Source organism: Elgaria multicarinata, chromosome 8 (assembly GCF_023053635.1).
Source record: "Elgaria multicarinata webbii isolate HBS135686 ecotype San Diego chromosome 8, rElgMul1.1.pri, whole genome shotgun sequence".
Classification (NCBI taxonomy): Eukaryota; Metazoa; Chordata; class Lepidosauria; order Squamata; family Anguidae; genus Elgaria; species Elgaria multicarinata.
In genome coordinates, this window is record NC_086178.1 from 83,735,077 (window position 1) to 83,758,775 (window position 23,699).

The 23,699-nt window shown below is 39.9% G+C and overlaps 1 protein-coding gene across 2 annotated transcripts in view; it reads right to left on the reverse strand.

Moving 5' to 3' along the window:
• Positions 1 to 10,816, reverse strand: part of TNKS2 (tankyrase 2) — a 36,091-nt gene extending 25,275 nt beyond the window's left edge. For both annotated transcript variants that reach the window (XR_010025737.1, XM_063132898.1), the window contains exons 1-5: positions 10,770 to 10,816; positions 4,538 to 4,574; positions 2,419 to 2,494; positions 1,545 to 1,639; positions 753 to 819 (exon numbers count right to left, since the gene is read on the reverse strand). Coding sequence is in view for 1 of the 2 variants with exons in the window: in XM_063132898.1 (XP_062988968.1) it covers positions 753 to 819; positions 1,545 to 1,639; positions 2,419 to 2,472 (216 nt within the window). In the remaining variant the exon portion in view is untranslated. The remainder of the gene's footprint in view (positions 1 to 752; positions 820 to 1,544; positions 1,640 to 2,418; positions 2,495 to 4,537; positions 4,575 to 10,769) is intronic.
• Positions 10,817 to 23,699: the final 12,883 nt, after the last annotated feature.

The window sequence follows — 23,699 nt, forward strand, 5'->3', positions numbered from 1 at the left end:
GGCAGGGAGTCCTTGCAGTCAATGAGAACCTTCATCCTGTAATAATTAACAATCCCCTGCCCCATCCCTGTTCCAACTTCCTGCGCTCCCAACTATAATGTTTGCTTGCAACATCTCATGTGATATGTTTATGAAAAGCAAAGTAGAATTGCCTGAACCACAGTTAGAAGCCCATAAACAGAGGGGCTGTTCACACATCATGGCAGAAAATCATGACCCACAATTTGCCATGGCACAGGCCTGGTGCATTTTGCAGCCTTTTTAAATACTCTCATGACTTGTCGGCTTGAGGAAACGAGAATGATATGGTGATAAACCCTGGTGGGTTTCTTTCTAATTGTGTAGCCGTGGCTCCTTCTGTAAACTTAGTGGCATTATACTGAGGAAGAATCTTCGAAACAGCAATTAGTACCGGACAACTGTTTATATAAAAGACGCTTCATGTGAATAGTTCACCATATGTATATTAGATTGTTGATATTACAGGCTTTGTTGTGAATGTTAGTGTGAACATCTTATAAATATTGTTGATGTGCCTGTTCTTTATACATTTGTAAAATTTCTGAATTATTTACCTATGTATGTTGTTTTGATGTCTTTGTGGTTTGAGTGTTACCACTCTTATTATACTGTACAGTTCACATACATTTATACCCATTTTTAAAAGACACAAATCTAACTGATCTCAGCAGTAAGTGAAATATGATCACAATAGGTTCCCTATAAAAGTCATGCATAATTAAGAAACTAACCTTAACTAGAAGTTCTGTTACTTCATAATGACCATAGGAACAAGCATTGTGAAGAGGCACCAAATCTCTAAAGAAACAAACAAAACACACCATCCTAGTAATTAAATGTATAAGCACTTCAAAATCAGATGAACCCATCAAGAAGTTTAAAGATTATCAATAATTATTTATCATTAGCATCACAAAAAAACCCTAAATGTTCGTCTAAAACAGAAACTGACACTTTGGGGGAAAGTGCAATCATTATTGGGCTCAATGATAATATAACTAGATATGTGTTTTTTTGGGGTTCACCAACACATTTCCATGGAGGCAACAATAGTAATGAAGTCTTACTAAAGTCAATAAATAACCCTACTGCTTACTTCTGAACCTGGGGGACTTTAACCAAGTTAATCTGATTATAAACCAAGCAGCTGACATAGCAAAGTGTTTGGAATAAACTAAAAATTAACTGTTTACTGTGACTAAAGATGGCACACTGCAGAATTGGTTGAGGAAGTCTGGGTGAAAATACTGCATGGTTGCTGCAATTCTACAACCCCTTGATCAAACAAAGTGCATTATACTGGAAGAAAGAATCCATGTGGCATTAGTGCAAGTTAATGTTAAAACTTATCTTTGTTGTTTATCTGAAAGCCTCATTTAATCGTTTGATTAAAAATCCAAAATATCTAAAGTCACAGTTTGGCCTGTTCTTGGAACAAAGTACTACAAATTGAGACATGCCCCTTTCGGTCTTTAAACATAGATATTTTACTAGAATGTATAAATACTTTATAAAACACTCACCCCTTATCCTTAGCATGTACATCTGCTCCATGCTGTAATAGACGCTGCACAATCTTAATACGGTTATAGCCAGCTGCTAAGTGTAATGGAGTTGACTAGAAATAAGAATTAAAATAATTAAATCTAAAAATTAAATACCAAAAAATTAGACAGCAAATTGCTAATTTAAATAATTTAAATCTAATGAATCCATTAAAACATTTTACATTATCGACAGAATGGCAGATCTCAAACTAAAAGATTTTCCCTTAAAAGTTTTTAACTTATATGGTCGTTAACAACTTTACTAGTCTTTGCTTTCCCTTCCCTATGGTTTTTAATTCTTGTATAGATATGGCTTTCCTCAAGATTTCAGTGGGCATTACTAGTTAAAAACATGGGGCTGCATGCAGGCTTTATTTCCATTAGCAAGGGCATTAATTTTATCTTCTGTCTCTACATAAGACCTAACAACATGTCAGCCACGTCAACCACATGAATATAAAGGACTGTGTAATTAACTGAAAGGTGTAACTGATTTTGATTTAACCTCCACAAGACAAAAAGGTAATTTATAGAAGATAATTAATGCTACTTGATGCATTAGTGTTTTACTAATACAGCAGGTATTTAGGGAAATTTAAACAATGCATATTCTTAATTACTTTTGCTAAATTTAAAAATGCAATATTTTAAACCAAGTGTTCTGCTATAAACACACCAGTGACACATAAAATTAGATTGCAGTAAACATCCCTGAATTAAAATTTAACTAACTCAAACAACAACTCCAAATTAACATCTCTAATGAAATGAAATATATTACCAAAGTATTTTAATATTAGATATTTTTTATTCTGAACATTTTAAAATATGAAATTTTAAACAAAAATACCTTTCTGCCATCACTTGCATGACAGTTGACATTTAGTGGTGTAAGAAGTGCCATTAAATTTTCTTCATTTCCAGTTCTAAAAGGCAATTAACACTCCTGAATGTTTTTCAAGCATGATTTTTTATTCGGTTTATACAATATTGTGAAGGCACTACAAACAGCTACATGAAGACTCCTTTATTAAAAAACATTCTTTAGATATTAGTCCATTTATTTATTTTTTCATTTATTTAATAATACCTAGGTACTACTTAATAACATAAGAAGAGCCCTGATGCTGGATCAGACCAAGGGTCCAGCACTAGTCCTGCACTCTGTCCACACAATGGCCAACCAGCCGTAGGCCAGGGAACAACAAAGCAGGACATGGTGCAACAGCACTCTCCCACCCATGTTCCCCAGCAACTGTTGCACACAGGCTTACTGCCTTGAATACTGGAGGTAGCACACAACCATCAGAGCTAGTAGCCATTGATAGCCTTTGCCTCCAGGAATTTATCCAATACCCTTTTATAAACATTAAAAATCACATTTAAAATACAGTATTAAAAACTATTTCAACAACAACAACAACAATAGCAATACAAGGTACAGGAAGCTAGAGCATTTTAAGTTTAATTACAATTAATTATGAGCCAAAGAAATCCTGGGTGAACAATTACATGACTCTCCTACCTATTATACTTCACATTGTGTCTTAATGTGCTTAATCATCAGTTGCTAACAGACCTAGATGTACTTTATGGTACAAAACCACTCTGCTACTGCAAATGATGCTGAAGTAGCAGAAAATAGGTTCTGAATTATGCACAAGAAGAGAATCCAACTAAATAATAATAAATAATAATAATAATAATAATTATTATTATTATTTCTGTTTGTGCAAGCACTTGGAATTACTCTTGCACAACAGAAGGCTGTTGCGCAGCTCCATTGCTACTCTTTGAGTTTACGGAATGACATCACTGGATACTGTCCTAAGGCTGCAACACAAAATAAACTTTCCTGGGAATGAGTCCAATTGAAGTCAATCGCATTACAAGTAACTGTACTCCCCAAATACAGGAGAGCATTCTCACAAGCCAAACTTAACGTCCTTCCCTCTAAACTTTTAGATGGCAGATACAACAAAATCCCACTGCTCAACCGATGCCGTCCCTGTAAAAATACTGAGGTGGAAACCGTATCACATGTGTTACTGTCCTGTAGATTTTATCAAGGGGCTAGGAATGATCGTCTGAACTCCATTTTACAACCTTTTCCTGGTCACCCAACTGAATTCTTCATGTCCCTATTACTTTGGAACACAGACAAATCAATCACCGAGCAAGTGGCCAAGTTTTTGAACTTGGCCATTTCTATTAGATCCTCTATGATTACTTGTCTTTTTAATAGGTAACTGTACGCTAAGTGTTTTGGTATGTAACTTTTGTTGGAATGGTCTATTGACTGCAATAAATTGTTGTTGTAAGTAACTATACCAAGAGCAAGGACACATACTCAACATTTCCTTGCATTCAAATAATTTGAAATGTTAATGGTTTAAAAGAGCTTTTCAAATTAGTTTTTTTCAGATTGGAGCTACAGTCTTTAACAGAAAACTTTCTGATGCAAACTGAAAATTTGTCTATACCAATGATCCTAGGCAAATAAACTTAATTTTATTGGAAAATTTTCCAATTCATTCCCCCGCCAGAAGACTGACATTGCTGGTGCACCCCCTGGCTATCCACATTAGGAAAGTGTAGGGTAGTCCCTGCTGTTTCCTTTTCACACACAAGATGCCTGAAGAGGGTTATATAGCATGAGTTTCAGACTGAAAAATTCATAGTACATTTAACCAAAACATCAACACAAAATTTTATTCACTAAAAAAACTGTTTCATGAAATCTCATATAAAAATGATACTTAGGTCTCCAGCCTTTCTATGTATTGTCGACCTGTACAAAATTTAACATACAGGTCACAGTTTAGCTTTTCATGCCAGAATAACCTCTTACAGACAATACAATCTCTCAAAGTCCTGCAGCTTGCTTGCCTCTCCCTTTTTTCAGACTCATAAAAGAGAAAGGGGAATACCTAGAGTAATAAAAGCTTATTTTTCTTATTATTACCTACCTGGCACTTTCCAGGACTTCATCTTTCTTGTATTCACCTAAAAGTTAATGAAGTAGAAAATAGGATTTTCTGATCTCAAAAATAAATTCATACGTAAAACTTATATAAGCTAAATATTTTTGCTTGCATTTGTTAGAAAATAATCAAACACAAACGATCTCTTATAAAGTCAGAATCTGCGAAATATGCACGTGACGCAACAAAATCTTTGATTCATTCAAACATATATTTGACGCTTGTTTATATAAATAGTAGTCTGCTGGCATTAAAGATTTAAACCATAAAATGAAAACAATCAAACTCTGAAGCAAGTTTCTAAGTTTGCACAAATAACTGTCTTTCCAAATATTAACTATGGCTGTGTGATGATGTGGTAAACAAACCTCGACTATTGCTTTTCCCTTTGGAATAGTAGAAAGCAAATAGGCTGTTACTTTATCAATCTTATGAGGCATTACAAAAGTTTTCATTTTTTCAAAGCAAGTCTCCTCTAGCCATAAAAAAAAGTATTATTCTCCCCAAGCATCATGGGAACAAGGCCACTAGGCAAATTAACTACTTTTTACTTTATGTCACAAACTCATGAGAAGAGTTACATTTATCAGAACTGGAACATGGAGGGTAATATTCGGTTTACTTGCTCAATTAAGAGAGCAATCCTATGGTCCTTCAGAGAGCATCCCAGGAACGTAAAATTTTTTACAGTCCCATTCTCAAGGTCACAGACATTGTCCTAGTCTGATCCCCCTCCCCCTCCCCCTCCCAGCTGCCACAGAAAGTATCATGGCAGTTCTTCCTGAGGTCGCAAATGAGGCCTTGGAGGGAGGGAAAAAGGGCTGAGATATGAGAAATCATAAGACCTCTCCAGTCCCAGCAAGCACGTGTCCTCTAAACAGGCTCAAAGGCCCACCTAGAGGAAAAACATGTAAAAAGGAGGACAGGGAAGCAAAAATCACCTTCTCCTCCCACCCTGCGGGCAACAGCCTGGCAGGGCATTGGATATTCGGAGGCCTCTGTCTAATAAGGCACAACACATAGGATCACACCCGAAGAAGTACAGAATCATATGGAGAATCTGTCAGGTTTTCGTGTTAACTTTAACAGTAGTTATTGGCAGATTATGGGCAGAGACTTGCAAACTCAGAACACCTGTTGGTGATTGGGTGAAGTAAGTAAAAGGCTCGCTCTTTCACAGGAGTGTGGGGTGTGGCGTAGGCTGCTGCCGCTGCCAGAGAAAGGAGTATGCTGTTTTGATGTGAAGGGAGGACTTATCAAAGAAAACTGTAAAGCTGTTATGCTTACTTACGTGATTTAGGGTAAGACAGTTACTTTGTTATTATTTGATGCTACCAGCCTGGCTTTTTTGTTTTTGGAAGACTTCTCTAAATAAATGCATTAAGGACTCAACGCTCACACTTTCGTTTATTTGCGAACTGCAGGGAGGAATTTGTAAGACACTACTAATTCCCCCAACATCTGGTTATGGGCCCAGAAGAAGAGTTTTGAACCTTTGAGGTTCAGTACCAAAGAGGCTTCGGGACGGCGAAGTGAATTTCTTTAAACAACGTGAGTGCTGGACATTGGCTGCTCTTCTGCCTACTGTTTAATTGCTTGATTGCTGGCTGTTGAAGCAAGGCTCAATGGCAGAACATAAAGACAGTGGCTTTTATATCCCTCAGCTAGATGACTCCAATTTTTCTATTTGGTGTTACCGGATGGAGGCATTTCTGGTGAAAGAAAAAGTTTGGAGAGTCATAGCAGAAGATCCTCCCGCTCCTGTTACGGAGGCATGGAATAATGATGACGCTAAAGCAAAGGCTCTAATTACTTTGGCTGTCTCAGACCAACAATTGGTTAATATCCGTGGAAAACAAACTGCAAAACTAATGTGGACAGCATTAGAGACAATTCATCTTCGTCGTGGAACCGGGTCGACCATTGTGTATTTTAAATGAATGTATCGAGCTGAACTTGCTCCAGATGGTGACCTAGCTGAACATCTGAGGAATTTAAGGTCGCTCCGAGATGAGTTATTACGACGTCAAGTTGAATTTCCTGACCTGCAATTCTGCTACGTTGTGTTGAGCAGTTTAAATAAAAGTTATGAAAGTATCGCTGCTCAACTAGCTGCTTTGTCCCCAGCAGAGCTGACTCTTGAACTTATTCAAGCGAGGCTCATGTCTGAAGTAGATAGGCGTGTGGCTTCCAGATACAATGATGAAGCTGCACCTTCACAAAGGCATATGCCGAACAGCAGGGGTAATTTAACTGCTGAGAGTGAGAAGATAGCGGCACTGAAAGTACGTTGTTGTTTTTCGTGTGGAGAAACAGGGCATCTACGTAAAGATTATAAAAAGAAGAAGAAACAAGGACAAGGACAACAGCAAGGGGTGTTTAAGTGACAAGTTAAAGCGCTTATTGCTGTGTCCACTTCAAAGAAAAGGTGGGACCATTTTGTTATAGACAGTGGTGCTACCTGCAATATGTGCAAAGATAAGAGTTTGTTTACAAATTGAACTAAACAAAAGGGGGAATATCCATCTTGCCAATGGGGAAGTAATTGAGAGTAAAGGGCTTGGAACTGTGTTCCTTAAAAGCTTAAATGCATCAATTAAGAATGCACTATATGCTCCTGAGTTATCTGAAAATTTATCAAGTGTGTCACAATTAACTGAGCAAAATGTTGTTGTTAAATTCTCGAAGTTCAAATGTGAATTGATAAAAAACAACAAAGTGATCTTGTATGCTAAAAAGAGAAACGGGCTGTTTCTCTTATCATACTGGAATGAAAAAGAGGAGAATGATAGTCAGTGTTGTGAGGTTAAAACTTTGAAATCAAAGTCAAATCCTCAATTACATGATAATTGTATTCACTCTTATCATAGGCTGTTTGGTCATCTAAATTTTAAAGCGGTATCTAAAATGCAGCCTATAGTAGAAGGGATGAAACTAAAAAGTTGTAAGTACCACATGAAATGTGTATCTTGTGCAAAGCATAAGGTAAAGCAAGTCCCTAAAGGAAAAATCACAAGTACAGAGGCTGAAAAGCCGTTTCAGTTTGTTTATGGAGATCTTGTTGGACCCCTTAAGGTTTCCACAGAAGGAGCAAATTATTTTATGGTGCTCATAGATCAATATACGAGATATTCTTTTGTATATATGCTTCAGAAGAAAAATGAGGCATTTGAAAGGTTTAAATCATTTTGTGCTTAGGTTAATAATAGGCATAATACCCAAGTCACCTGTTTTTTTTACTGACAGAGGTGGAGAATTCTGCTCTGCGGAGTTTGAAGGTTTCCTTACGCAGCATGGCATTGAGCACATGGTTGCCACTCCACGTTCTCCATGGCAGAACGGTTTGTGTGAAAGAATGAAACAACCAATCCCTGTTGCAGGGGTTAAAAACACTTCTGCACGATGCCAACTTAGGAGAGGAGTTCTGGGCAGAGGCACTGAACTGTTTTAACTATGTACGTAATAGAAGCATAAGTTCAGTATTGAAGTGCACTCCTTATCAAAAATTATATGACAAAAAAACCTTCTGTGAGCCATTTTAGGATTTTTGGATCTGACATGTGGGTGCATACACCCCAGAGTCAGAAATTACAAGAAAAAGGGCAACATGGAATATTTCTTGGATACGAAAAAGGGTCATATAGAATGCTTATGTCAAGTACTCAGAATGTAAGATTAACAAGGCGTGTTGATTATAATGTTAATTGGGAACGAGTTGGAATCTTCCAATCCACTCCTGTTAACGAAAGTGAAACAAAGTGATGATAGTGATAGTGATGAAAATGAAGTAAGCAATAGTGAAAGGGACATTTTAAAACAATCAGAAGAATCTGGGATTGATGTAGAAAATAAGAAACCACTGCATACTATGGATGCAGTGAAAAAAGATAGTGGTTCTGATAGGTCTGAGGATGAGCATGCTGCAGTGCGTAAGTCAGAACGTTCTACCAAAGGTATATACCCTGTGAGATACCAGGATGAATTTGCTGGTAGAGCCATTTATGAACCTCAAAGTTATAAAGATGTACAGAAACTGTCTGAAGAAGATGCTAAGCCTTGGCTTCAAGCTATACAAACTGAATTAAACTCGTAAGATAAGAACAAAACATGGAGGTTGGTTAAAAAACAACCTTTCGTGGAACTTCTTGATAGTAGGTAGATTTTTAAAGTGAAAACTGATCAATTTGGAAAAATAGTACACCACAAAGCAAGGTTAGTTGCTTGTGGTTTAGCCCAAATACAAGGGCATCATGAGATTTTTGCACCCACAATACGCTTTGAAAGCCTAAGGATGATGTTTAAACTTGCTGCACAAAAAAATATGCAAGTATCACATCAAGATGTAACAACAGCATATTTAAATGCAAAACTAGATGAAGATATTTACATGTTACCACCTGAAGGTGTTAAAACCAACAAAGACATTGTATGCAAACTTGAAAAATGTCTATATGGATTAAAACAGTCTGCAAGAGCGTGGAATGCTAAGTTGTCAAAAATACTCAGAGATATGGGATTTAAACAAGGGCATGCAGATCAATGTTTATTTGTTAAACATGAAAAAGAGCACAAGTTGTATGTATTGTGTTACGTTGATGATTTGTTAATATTTTGGTCTGATAAAGAAAAATATAACAGGTTTGTACAAAATTTAAAAGAACAATTTGAGTTAAAAGACCTGGGTAATGTAACTAATTATCTTTCTTTAGCGGTAGAAAAAGACCGCTAATCTTTTTTATCAATCAAAAAAGATAAATGATGTGACTGACAAACTTAATTTGGAGAATTCTAATTCTGTCGATACTCCAATGGTGCAGAATTTCCAAGCAGATAGTCAAAGTAAACATTTTGAAAATGCTACATTGTACAGAAGTATACTAGGGCAACTAAGTTTTATTGCCAATGCTACCCGACCAGATATTTCTGTGAGTGTAAATTTATTGAGCAGGCAAACTGCTAAACCCACAAAACATACTTGGAAAGCTATGAAGCGAATAGCACATTATTTAAAGGGCACTTTGAACTACAGGTTGAAGTTCACAAAGGAATGCACTGGAAGGTTAGAAATTCATGCTGACGCTAGTTTTGGAGATGATATAAATGATAGAAAAAGTACATCTGGTGTTTGTTACATGTTAAATCACAGTTTATTCGATTGGGCCTGTAAAAAACAGTCTACAGTTTCGTTAAGTTCCTGTGAAGCGGAACTGAATGCATTTAACTATGCCATTGTGAACATTGAATGGTTATGACAATTGTTAAAGGATGCTGAGATTGATGTACCAAAACCTGTCATTGTTTATCAAGACAATCAATCAAGCATTTCTATCTTAAAAAACTGATAGTTGTAAACAAAGAACCAAATATCTACAAATCAAATTGGGCCATGCAAAGGAGTATATAAGAAATGGTTTGTTACAAATTCAATATTTAGCTGGAAAAGACATTGCTGCGGATCTGTTGTCTAAACCTATAAGTAAAGAACAACATCAGAAATTGACAAAACACTTGCAATTATATTAAATAAGGTAATTACTGTATCAGTGTATACAAAATGCAGGGGGATGTTAGGTTTTCGTGTTAACTTTAACAGTAATTATTGGCAGATTATGGGCAGAGACTTACAAACTCAGAACACCTGTTGGTGATTGGGTGAAGTAAGTAAAAGGCTCGCTCTTTCACAGGAGTGTGGGGTGTGGCGTAGGCTGCTGCCGCTGCCAGAGAAGGGAGTATGCTGTTTTGATGTGGAGGGAGGACTTATCAAAGAAAACTGTAAAGCTGTTATGCTTACTTACGTGATTTAGGGTAAGACAGTTACTTTGTTATTATTTGATGCTACCAGCCTGGCTTTTTTGTTTTTGGAAGACTTCTCTAAATAAATGCATTAAGGACTCAATGCTCACGCTTTCGTTTATTTGCGAACTGCAGGGAGGAATTTGTAAAACACTACTAATTCCCCCAACAGAATATGGGCCTTGCTATTATGGAAAATGGGGTAAAGATTCACAAGACATTTACAGATTGATACTTCATGTTTTCTGAAAAGATTGTGTATCCGCAACTTTGGGTGCCTGTGTGCAATAAGAAAAAACAAGTTTGAAGTTCCGCATGCCTCAATAACATACCAATCTTACACTATAGGAACCCAGAGAAAATGGCAGCAAATGGTATCCAGAAGTGAACTTAGATCTAATGGATTACAGAAGATGCCACTTACCTGTAAGTACTGCTTTTGCTGATGGGTCTGCTAAGTCCAGTGCTGTTCTTCCATCTGTATTACGGATAGCTGGATCAGCACCATGCTGCAACAGTACTAAATGGAGCAAAATAAATCATTTTTAAAATCCTGTGACAGAAAATTTAAGCTTTTTGTAGATGTACAATATTTCATTAGACTTGAGCAGAAAATAGCTCAGTAGAGGATGCTACAATTCCCTAAATTAACAGTTGAGCATTACACTAACCAGATAACTTCTTAAACAGTGCTGCACCTCAGATTCCGTCCAAAAGGTTAAATTTTTGCTTGAGAATTATAGGAACATTTTCAAAAGCAGATCTATGTAGTGCAGGACTGGGCAAGAAGTATAGGAAAACATAATCACAGAATTAGTCCTTGGAAGAGAACAGGGCCGGAAACCACTCAACTAAGAATACATTGTTTATCCCACAATTCTCATACTATCTCTTAGTCATAGGTACAATTGATACCAATTTTAAAATCACTTCATTGGCTGCCAGTTAGTTTCTGGGCAAAGTATAAAGTGTTGGTTATTACCTTTAAAGCCCTACATGGTTTGGGTCCAGGTTACCCGCAGGATTGCCTTCTCCCATACAATCCGCCCCGCACACTCAGGTCCTCTGGGAAGAATTTACTTCAGCCAGCCAAAGCCAGATTGACAACTGTTACCCAGAGAACCTTTTCTTCTGCCGCTCCTGGACTGTGGAATGGCTTGCCGGGAGAGATTCGCCAACTCAACAGTCTTTCTGAATATAAAAAAGCTATAAGGACTGATCTCTTCCGACAAGCCTACCCAGTCAAATTTTAAGAAGTCTGGCTGTTATTTTAACAATGTATTAGTTTTATATGTTTAATCTGTTTTATGTATTTTATAACATTTTTATATTTTATGTTGTTCCCTGCCTCGATCCAGAGGGAGAGGTGGGTAAGAAATAAAGTTGTTGTTGCTGTTATTATTATTATTATCAGCCTGCAGTACTCCTCCACTTCCGTGGTGCTTTACATACTGCAGAATGCCAACTAACTGCTGGAACAAAAAGGAAGCGTGCTTCCTGTAGCCCTATCAAGCCTTCCTTTACGACCCAGAGCTCTGGCAGGAAATTTGAGAACTTTAAATCAAAAGTCCTAGTTTGGAAAGGGAGAACTGGATGGTAACGGTTGGTTTGCTGTAATGCACATATGCCTGATGAGCAAGGAAGACAGTAAGAGTCATTAGTCCTTAAAAGGATATTTCTATGCATGCACAGATGGATCACGTCCCAAACCAATCTGGATATCACTCATAATAGCAACTACTCAGCCAGTTTCCCACGAATGAAAGACAACTAACAGGATTCATATGCAATTTAGATGACAGCCAACATTTTGAACAACTAAGTATTTCTAGAGGAATTTTGATCAAGAATAATATCTGCTCCACATTTCTGCATGAATGCCTTGGATGGTTTGAAAATCAGATACTTAAATAATTTTATATAAAAATCGTTAGACAAATAATTTTGATAGTTACCGATGCAAACATCAATTTTGCCCTTAATAGCAGCTTCATGAAGAGGAGTATAATTCCAATTATCCCGGGCATTTGGATCTGAACCATGCCGCAAGAGAAGATTGACAGCTTCAGCATGACCAAAAGAACAGGCATTATGAAGTGGAATGAGGCCACCGTCATCTCGTGCATGGACATTAGCACCACTCAGAAGCAATAATTCCACTACATCCCTCCGACCAAAACCTGAAACAGTAATTTAGATATAATCAGTCATCCAAAGGGAGGTAAAGGTAATCAAAATCTGATTCACCAACACTTCCTGACATGTTTCCAAGAATGTTATAATTAGACAAGATGCCTTAGACCTGCTGTTGTCTCACAAAACAAAGAGAACAAGAGACTTTTCCAACTTCAAAGTGAGATGTAAATTTTCCAGAAATTTTGAAGCCAGGGAAAAAACCTCCTCCTACATTTCCCCCTAGAATTAAAATTGAAACTATAAATTCTTCTCACAGAGGGGTAGTTCCTCCAATCATTAAGGAGATAGTAATGAGACCACTTTTGGAAAGAAAATAGTTTTATTCCTCTGAGAAAGGACCATTACTGCCTAGTGTCCAAACTTCTATTTTTGAGCATGATGTTTGAACAGGTGGTTGCCATGATGTTTGAACAGGTGGTTGCCTCTTAAATCTAGTTAGCTTGGAGGATGTTGATTATTTGAATCCAATCTGATATGAGGCCTGACTTTGGGTGCAAATGAGCTTGGTCGCCTGGGAATGGATGGGAGGAGTGCAATCCTACTCATTTCCCTAAATTTCTATGTGACTTTTGATTCCATCAACCAAGGTATCCTTGGAAGGGTTAGATGTAGGAGTCTCAGTAAGTGGTGGATGCAGTTCTTTCAAGAGGGGCTGCCCCAGAAGCTGGGGTTTTTCTTTTGTACCTGTGTCCTTCAGCATACAGGGTGCCCCATGCTTTCTTTAATGTCTGTCCCCATGATTTTTAGGCAGTCAGATGTTTAGACTGTGGTATCAGCAATATGCTGAACACACATAGCTCTACTTCACTTTTCCACTTACCAGGGAGGCTGTGGAATAGGTGTTTTGAGGTAGTTCGGGGATAGATGAAGGAAAACAAGTTGAATTTTAATCAAGAAAAGATGGACATGCAGAGGGTAGGGAAACCAGTAGATCTGAGTAGAGAGTGCAACCAGTTCTGGATGGGAATTGTACTCTCCTTAAAGAACCAAGGAGATTCATCTGGACTTGGCACTGTCTGTGAAAGCAAAGGTGATGACAGTGGCCAGATGTGTTGAGTACAACTCTCAGCATCCCCAGCCAACCATGTTGACTGAAGGATGCTGGAGCTGCAATCCAGAATATCTGGGGGTCATCAGGTTGGGGAAGGCTGAATAAGTGCGTCAACAGTTTTCAGTACTTTTCCTTCTTTTTTACATTTAAACAACGTAAGGGAAAATGCATGCTATTATTTTTCCATTTGTACAAGTATTCCAATAAAAATGTCTACATAATATGTTTAAATCACATTAAGAATGCTTTAATCTTTCCCCTTAAGTATTTCAGATGAAGTTCCTGCAGTGTATTGGGACAAAAAGAATAACACAAGGTGCTCTTTTAGCTTTGTTGTTTATTTGACTTGTATTTAGTAAACATGCTCAATTAAATCACTTTTAGTGATTTTTCTGATACAAAGTGAAAATTTTCTGATGCAAACTGATTTTTCCCCAATGCAAAAGGGCCTGTCTAGCTGAAGCATGGGGGAAAGAAAAGGAAGGAGACTGGGGATAGCATGTATCCCTGCTTCCCCAGTCCCTTCCCCACTCATGGGAATGTCCCTTTCTGTCCTCTCCAGGGTCACCTTTGCTGGCAGGGTTGTGGGAGAGGAACTTGGACTCCTAGGTCAAACATCGAATCCAGGAATCTGAAGTATCCTATGCCCCCCCCCCCAGTCTTTGTCTTGCGACCACAGAATCACTCTCTTAGCCTGGATCCAGCTCAATGATAGTACAGCTGATCCTCCTAACCCAGATTCCTAAGTGATGTAACAAAATTGTACAGCACATTTGACAAGCAAACACAAAACCAAATCTCTAAGAAACTCAAAATCCCAAACCTCATGGCATCAGCCAACTACATCTACAACTGCATCTGGTGAAGAAGAGTCTAGTTTACAAAAGCTTATATCACAATAAATGTGTTCTCTGAGGTGCTACTGTTGCTTTTACTGTCACAGACTGACATAGCACCCCTTTTGTAGTTTAAGACCAGAGTATTATTTTAAGGGGCTATCTCACAGTTTTGAACATTTGGAATTAGCGACTCTTAGCCATCCAATCATTATGGAAAATTCAGCTTGCAAAGTGGGACCTGACCCCTTCTTAATTAAGAGGCTGGCATCCAACATGTTCACATACATTTTATTAATTAGATGCAAAAAGAAACTGCAACTGAATTAGCCGTGTACCGCTAGAGACCAGTAAATACTGAAATGCATAAAACATTTAAAGGGAATATTATTTCAGCGATTTTCATTCCAAAAATGTAACTTTTCATGAAAGTGGCTAAAATCTTATACATGTTCATATTCCAGCTTAGCAAGTAACTGTTTCTCACTTCCCACATCAATAAAGAAGGAATAACCATGACAGGGCAGTTATCAAATGTAAAGACTTAAGACCAAAATTTGCTCTGTATTTTAGAAATATTTTAGGACTTATCCATCTCTCTGATACACATTTGTCCCATACCTCCAGCATATGAACCTCCTGATTACTGATCTGCTTTTAATAATCACAGTCATTAAGTGAGATAAGCATAAGCTGGACATTTGACCTGTCCAAAAAAAATTAGAGAGTAAACCAAGCTGCATGCAATGGGATTTACTTCTGAATAAATATTTTGAAGCAGTTACTTTATTAGAACAAAAAAAGGTACTACATAAAACTATATTTCCTGGTGCTCTGGGCAGCTGGCTCACTGCCACAGGAACGCTAGGTAAGGAAGAACTCTTCCTCTCTCCTGCTACCATCACAGCCACAGAAGCAACTGCAAGGTACAAGAATGGGAATGTGCCAAACAAGATACTGGGTGAGAGGGGATTGTATTTCTGGCTGGGCCAGCCCAGAACACTTATTATATTACTTAATACTTTTGTTACACTGCAGTATTCAGAGCATGTCTTATACATTTTTATTTATTTATTTATTACATTTCTATACCGCCCAATAGCCGAAGCTCTCTGGGCGGTTCACAAAACATTATCTGAAGACTCCTTACAACAGCTTTCCTCAATCTGGTAACCTTCAGATGCTGTTGGACTTCATCTCCCATCAGCCCCAGGTAGCATAACCAACGGTCAGGAATGCTGGAAGTTACAATCTAAAACATCTGGAGGACACAAAGTTGGGGAAGGCAAGCCAGTGCTATCCCCAAATTGCAAAAGGACATGGGCCACAATTTTGGGCTAGGCTTCATATACATGGCAAAAATTGTGCTTGCTCACCTATAACTGTCCTTTCTGGCCACTATGAAGCCAAGGTGTCTGAAGTGTCTCAAATGACTAGCAGCCAAGAAAACCCATCTCCCTTGCCTCTCTGGTTACCGAACAACTGAGATACCCTTGCTGGTTTGGATTTTCTCCAGGCACCTGAACAACGCAACAGCAAAACTATCCACAGATTTCCTTCCAACCCTGAAGGGGGGCAGGAATCACTCATAGCTGTTGAATGATAACTCTCCACCTCTGCATCTCCAAGACAAAGAAGACTGGAGTTCATCATGTTTGCCAGATGGTAGTGGCAAGTTCACAATCACAAGTGAAATTTTGGAAGTCTGCTGATGGTATTCTGGTCCACCAAGTGAAATTTGAACTGCAGACCTCCCAGCTTGCATTCTAAGCCCTACATCAGCTCTCACATAAAACAATAATAAACCAATTTGCTTTTCCATTCAGCTCAAGCCAAACTGAATAGTGTTACTGCAGGTCCTTCCTGTAACCATCACATGACCTCCATAGCCTAAGATGAGTGTCTACAGACCCCTCTTCCATCTTAGGGAGTCTGAACATGCAGACAGTATGTCTTCACCATCAAATCAGCCCCTCTTCTTTTTATAACATCTTGCCTAATTACAATATCTGGAGATCTTGAAATCTTGCACATTTTTAATGATCTTTTGGAAAATATTACACTAATAAGGAATTTAGTATCTATGCACTAAACTATACAAAAATGTTGTAGTTGGAAATAAAATGTGCATGTTTGAAGCAGTCTTCAGCAACCACATCTTCCTGAGAGTTGTAAAACATAATGTCAAATTAAGATATGGAACATCTTTTTAAAAAGTATATCCTTGTGGGATTTGAGAACCTTGTAATCTTTCCTGCAACTTTATCACCAACACATTTTCTAGGCATTAAGGTTTTGCAAGTCATTTTAAAAAACAACATTTATATACCGCATTTCAGGAATACATCCAACTTCCCAAAGCGGGTTACAAAATTTAGAAAAGCGAACCGGGCAGCCCTCTGGCGGCTTGATGACTCATACCAAACAAACTCCATTCGGAACTCCTGGTTTTCCTCCCGCCTCCTTATGCCTTTGAGGCGATTCTGGAGTGGCCATTTAAACGTAACACATGGGCTACCTCCACGAGGCAAATGTGACGGGTACCCAAGTCATTCTCCGTACGATCCATCCACACACACACACACAGCGTGGACCGAGCCCGAAGAGGCTCGCTTTTTCCTTCCGCTTAAGCCTTAAGCCTTATCAACTTGTGGCCCTCCAGATTTTGGGGTCTACAGCGCCCCTTACCATTGGCTATTAGGGCCAGGGAGTTGTAGGCCAAAGCCACTATCGGGCCACAAGTTGCCCAACCCGGACATAAACAAACACCACTCGCCTCAAAGGAAGGGACCCAACTCTCGGCCTTCGAACAACGCGTAACCGGGAAGGGCGAGGGGGGATAGGTGAGGGCCGGGCGAGGAGGGCCGCGGCCTGGCCGCTCAGTCGTACCTGCGGCGAAGTGGAGCGGGGTGGACTTCCTGCCCGCCGTGTCTCTGCTGTTCACGTTCTCAGGCCTCACGAGCCGCTTCACGCGCTCCACGTCGCCGTTCCTGCAGGCTTCGAAGAGCTCGCGCGCTGGCTCCGTGGCGGCTCCCCCAGCACAGCACGACGACTGCAGCGCCTCCCCCAAGGCGCCCCCCGGCCCCGGCCCGGCCCCAAGGGGCCCCGCGCCCCCTCCTCCGCCCGCGCCCCGCCGCCCCGCCATGCCAGGAGAGCCGAAACTTCCTCCTCCGGCCCCCGCTCACAGCCCGATGCCCGCCATAGCCGCCCGAGCTCTCTCCGGGAGGGGGGGCGGGGAGTGTCGGAAAAGAGGCGGTCGCTGAGGGAGGGAAGGAAGACGCCACAGTCAGGCGGAGGTTCAAGGAAGCGGGGAGGGTGGGCGGAACAGCCGAGATGCGCGCGCACGGAGAGGGGAGGTGGAGGTGGGTAAGGTAAGCGCGGAGCATGCGCTCTAGCCGTTTCACGCTGGAGGAATGGCTAGAGCGTAAACTGATGAGGCAGTGGAAAGGGGGCATTGTGGAGACCCCCGTGTGCTGGCGACTCGGCGCTGCCTTCGTGTAACGACTTAGTAGTGTAATCCTAAACACCCATGGGAGTACGACCCATTGCACTAAAGGTGCAGTCCTAAACACAAGTCGGAATAAGGCCCATTGAGTTCAATTGCTTAGTTCTGTGTAGGCTTGTATAGCTTTGCACTGCAGGCTCCATGCCTATACTCACTCACCTGGGAGCTCAATGAGGCCTATATCTTGAGTAGACATGTACACTTCTACAGGGTTACACTGATGCTAGCCTTCAGTAGAGATTGATGCCTATAGGGGTGCAATCCTATGCCTGTTTAGACAGAAAAATGGCCTACAACTAGCGTTCTCCAGCCAGCATAGAGTGGTAGGCTTTTTCCTGACTTAAATACGCGTAGGATTGCATCTAAATGCAATCACTAAATGTCATCCAGATGTTTTGGACTCAGCCCTATGGTCAGGAATCCTGGGAACTGTAGCCCAAAGCATCTGGAATGCACCAGCTTGGGGAAGCCACTATTAAGTAAACATCATGAAGTTAGGCACATGTTAAGAGCACCAGGATCTGGCTGGTAAGTTGTGTGTGCTTTTGCCAGAAAAGCAATTCTCAGACACCCGAGGCAGAACTTGCTTGAACAAGTAGAATAAAAATAGTATCAAGATTGAGCTTCAACTGTATTCAGAATCCGTTCCCTTGATTATAAATAACTCTTAAATAGGTGTACTGTAAACATTCTGTAGCATGGGTAATGCTCTGGGTTTTATAAAAAAGCAAAGGAAATTATACTAGCCCATATGGACAGTTCCAAATCCACAATCAGGCAATACCTTCAGACTAGCCAGAATGCCACAAAGTAATGACAGAGTTCAAATTCTACAGGACTCTTTATCACACTGGATAGTGTCGAGAAAATGACTGGGTGGGCTGTTTTATCTGTGCCCACCCTGTTTTGTGTAAGCCCCTTCCATTATAAATTAAATCTTCTGTAGCAATTTGATCAAAGCTGTAACTGAAAAGTGTTGTGTCAAGAAGTGTTGACACATTAGTCAGAGTGTTAGCTTCTCAGAGAGGACAGGAAGGGTGTGACCACAAGGAAGAGATGGCCAGGATTGCAATACCCATCAACATCTTGTTTATCCTATCCTTAGAACTCTGCACATGCATATCAGTCCTTGCCTATCATTGGTTGAAAAGCTTATCTATTACTGTATTATGATTGGTGAATTATATGAGGAAGTTCTGCTGTTGTTTCTGAGGATGTTACCCTATAAGTACGTTAGCTTTGCTTGAAACTAGTGGGCAGTCCTTCAGATCCTCTTGGAGTTGCCACCTTGCAGAACTGCAGGCTGCTCATAATAAACTTTTTCTAAAATGAGAGAAACTTTGTCTTAGAGGTTTTGGCCGCCACTCAACGAATCCCAATTAGAGCGAACCTGCCTTTTCAGGGTTCCTCTGCAATACTGAGCAAAAGGAATTAGAGCAAGTTTGATGTTGAAACCATATGGTCTGCATTTAGTCCAAGTCTTAAAATGGACTGGAAATTACGAATTTAGGCTGCAGTCCGATACACATTTTCCTGGGAATAAAACCCATTGAGCTGAGTAGACTTGGATAGGAATACACTGCCAATTGGATTATCCTCTACTAACTGCTATGCAGAATTCAGGCTGAACATGGTATTGCCGAGACAAAGAAGCAAATAAGTATTGATCCTCCATTTTTAAAAATATAAAACCCAGCAATTATTGAGATCTGCCTTAAGCAAACCATAGTTTATACCAACAAATGTCATGGTCTTTTCTTTACCTCACAAGGAAAGTAGAAAACACGCTAGTTTTTATATAAGATTTAGGGTTTTTTGGATGATAGAGCACTGGAGGCTTTATAATTTATAAATATACAAGTAGAATTTATGTACAAAAGTAGATTTCTAAAAACAGGCCACAAAGCCCTACCTAGAGTATCGAGCCTCCCCAGATTGTAGCCCAGTTCAAGCAAATTGTAGCTAGAATCTTTCTCGTTCTCCAAATTGCCAAATGACTCTTTCAGGCATATACATACCAGGAAGTCTGAGGCCTCACCCCGCCAAGTGAATTGCCCATTCAGGCAAGCAACCACAGTCATTAACTTTCTTTTGTCAAATCCCGAACTCCATTAGGTGATGATTTAGATAAAATCATCGTGATTGGCCCATTTGTAGTAATCAGGTGGCTAAACTCACAATTTAAATGGCCATTATATGATCACATTTTTCCTACACAGCTATTCCAGTTTCCAAAATTGGTTTGACAAACAAAATAGTACCACCATGCATTTCAGTGCTACAAAAAGCAGAATCCATGTAACCCAATCTTATGCAGTTAAGCTCACAACTCTGATTTCAATGGTTTTCAATTGCTATCCTATGCATGTCTACTCAGAATTAAGCACCACTGAATTCAAAGCCCAGCTAAATGTGAATAAGATTGTAGACTTTAACTATTAATAATAAATAAAAGTTTCAGAAAATAAGTGATGACATTACTTTCAGGCCAGGACTGCTTCACATATTACATCAAAAAACCACTCTCCACATTTTCACTATGGCAGTTGGAGGCAATTTGTAGCCCTCTAGATGTTTGGCCTGCAACTTCCATCGGCCCTAGCCAGGGTAGCAACTGGTGAGGATGATGGAAGTTGTAAGCTAAAAACTGGAGGGCCACAGGTTGCCCACCTCTGCACTATGGCTTGTCTACTTTGTGTATTGTTTGATGGGTATTTGCATGTCTGCTAAAGATGCCTCGGGATTCATGATTACGTATGGCTACTACTGAGTATATTTTTCAGACAGGGAAATTCCCTTAAAAAAAACAACAGAAAAATGTCTATCACCATGAAAACGTTGTTCCAACAAGAACCTTCCCACATCTTTTTCTCTTGTCCTCTTGTATGTGTTCCACATAAGGAATTTCTCCACCATCAATACAGAGATCTATGGCTTGTGTGAATGCTGAGGATTCACATTGCTTTCTGCAAACCTCATGATTACCCGAAGTTTGCCAATGTGTGTGGGTGGTGCAGGTTAGGTTCCATATGTGTGGGAAGGCTCAAATCAGTAGCATGTCCATTGTTAGAACAACATTTCACAGACTGAGGCATTGGTCCACCCAAGAAGGAAGGTGGAGCCAAGGTGAGGGAAAGCATAAGGGCTAGGAACAGCTTTGATGGACAGCACAGCAGAATGGATCAAGGGTGGATGGGTAAGAGGAAGATTATTGGGGGCCTGGACTAGAACCCTTAAAATGGATTGTACTGTAAATCATTTGGAAGTATAATAGTTCTGCCATGTATATGAAGCTTGCCCTGAATAGTGGCATATAAGTACTTTAAGGCATGGCTAGCTGACAAATGCTGGGAGTTGAAGGACATGCCTAGGCTTGCATCCTAAATAAATGGTTATATTTATGGTACTTTTATCCTACCTTTCTATTAAAACAAATATTCAAGGCAGCTTACAATCTAATTGGGTTATTAAAACAACAATAAAATACACCTTAACCAACTGTTAAGGAAAAATCCCCAACCAGAAGGGAGGGAACAGGAAAACCAGACAAGTCCAGATTCAGTGTCCATTTTTATTGAACTACACGTGTAGGAGGAAACTCACCCTCGACGGATCGAAGATGAGCTTCTCTCCCCATCATCCACAACCAACATCTTTTATAACATTCCATGCCCCTCCTGATGAGCTCATGGCTCATTCCCTCCTCCCAGCCCTTGATTGCAGAGTTATACATTTTCCATAAACGAAACTATTTCCAACAGCTAACAACACATGATATTGTGACACTATGCCTTGTTTATGTAACTTACTGTACCAGATAAGCCCACCATGCAAGGGCAGGCAAAGCTAACTTTGCTGACCATTGGGGTGGGCTTTTGTGATAACAAGGAGCAGTGTGCCAAAGTGTCTGGAAATATGACAACATGGATCCAGGATCCAAGCCTTAGAAGCTGGGTTTAGGAAGTTGTTGTTACCCTTGACCAGGCAGATTAGGGACTAGCTCTGAGAGTTACGAAAGTGCAGAGCAACCTTGAGCAACTTGCCAACTGCATTCTGACGACCCTTTATTAATGAAAGGGGGAAGGGAGGGGCTTGGTTGCAGAGGCTTGAGTGGTTGGTGTACACTTTCCCACAGAATGGGGGTCTTTTGGTGGGGGTCTTTTGACCCAACAAAGGTCTGCATAGTTAAAGCAATGGTACTCCCCATAGTAACCTATGGCTGCGAGAGCTGGACCATAAGGAAAGCTGAGCGAAGGAAGATAGATGCTTTTGAACTGTGGTGTTGGGAGGGGAATTCTGAAAGTGCCTTAGACTGCAAGAAGATCAAACCAGTCCATACTCCAGGAAATAAAGCCAGACTGCTCACTTGAGGGAATGGTATTAAAGGCAAAACTGAAGTACTTTGGCCACATAATGAGAAGACAGGATACCCTGGAGAAGAGGCTGATGCTCGGGAAAGTGGAAGGCAAAAGGAAGAGGGGCCGACCAAGGGCAAGATGGATGGATGATATTCTGGAGGTGACGGACTTGACCTTGGGGGAGCTGGGGGTGGCGACAGCCGACAGAAAGCTCTGGCGTGGGCTGGTCCATGAAGTCACAAAGAGTCGGAAGCGACTGAACGAATAAACAACAACACAACAATAGAGCAGAAACATTTAAAACCGCCAGCAAAATGATAAGAATAAGAACAACAACAATAAAAAAATAACAAAGGATCCTAAAATGTCAGGACCATCCAGAGCGAGAGGAAGAAGATGGCTTTGGTGCTCACTGAATTTAAAATTTCAGCTTTAGTCTTGGGTGAGTACTGTAGGACAAGGGTGTACAGAAGGTGGGTTGGGATCTACTAATAGATCTTGGGATGTTCTGCAGTAGATTGGCAAAGATTTCTAACTCCCAATTGTTTAATAGCAGCACCAGTAACAAACATGTTCCTTTCCCCACCCTAAATTATACTGCTGAAAGCTCGGGGGTAACCAGGAGTGAATTTTTCAATGAAAGGACATTCCTCTGATACTCAGAACAAATTCATGCTTTCAGAATTCTTTTACTTCTGTAGAATTATCCCATAAGCCTGAAGTCTACCCACCCTGCTATAGAACATTTAATGTAAAGCAGAACAAATTCAAAAAATGGCATGGGCATAGAATGAAGAGTGAGGAGTTGTGTCAGTCATCCCTAATAATGTCAAGTAGAATAATCAATAGATTAACATTAAATTCCACTTGGAAATCATAATAGCAGTGCTCTCAATGCCACCTCAAGATATTTGTCAGAAGAACACAAGAGACAGGGCTTGCCCCATCAAAATCCATCACATTCACTCTCTCTGTCTTCTTTGCGGGAAACTGAAGACACTTCCATTTCAATGGGCTTTTAATGTATAACATATGTTAGTTCTACTACTGCTAGTTTTTATTTTGTAACATCTTTTAGTCTCACCATTGTTTTCCCCCCTAGAGCAAACAACCTTACGTTATCTATATTTTTATGAGAAACAACAGAGCCTTGTGACAAACACATTCATTTATTCTGTCATAAACTTTTGCAGACACTGTCCACTTCGTCAGATATGTGAAGTGTCAATCTCGAATTAGCTGATCTAGATACACATACAGTGGGTAGGGAGATGTAAAGGGTGTTATCAAAAGGTTTGGAAATGCAAAAAAGTACACACAGTGATAATTACCTTAATTGCCATTCAAAAGACAGTGTTGGGGGATAGTACAGTGTTGGGGGATTGCAATAGTACTGAAGTGTAAACTT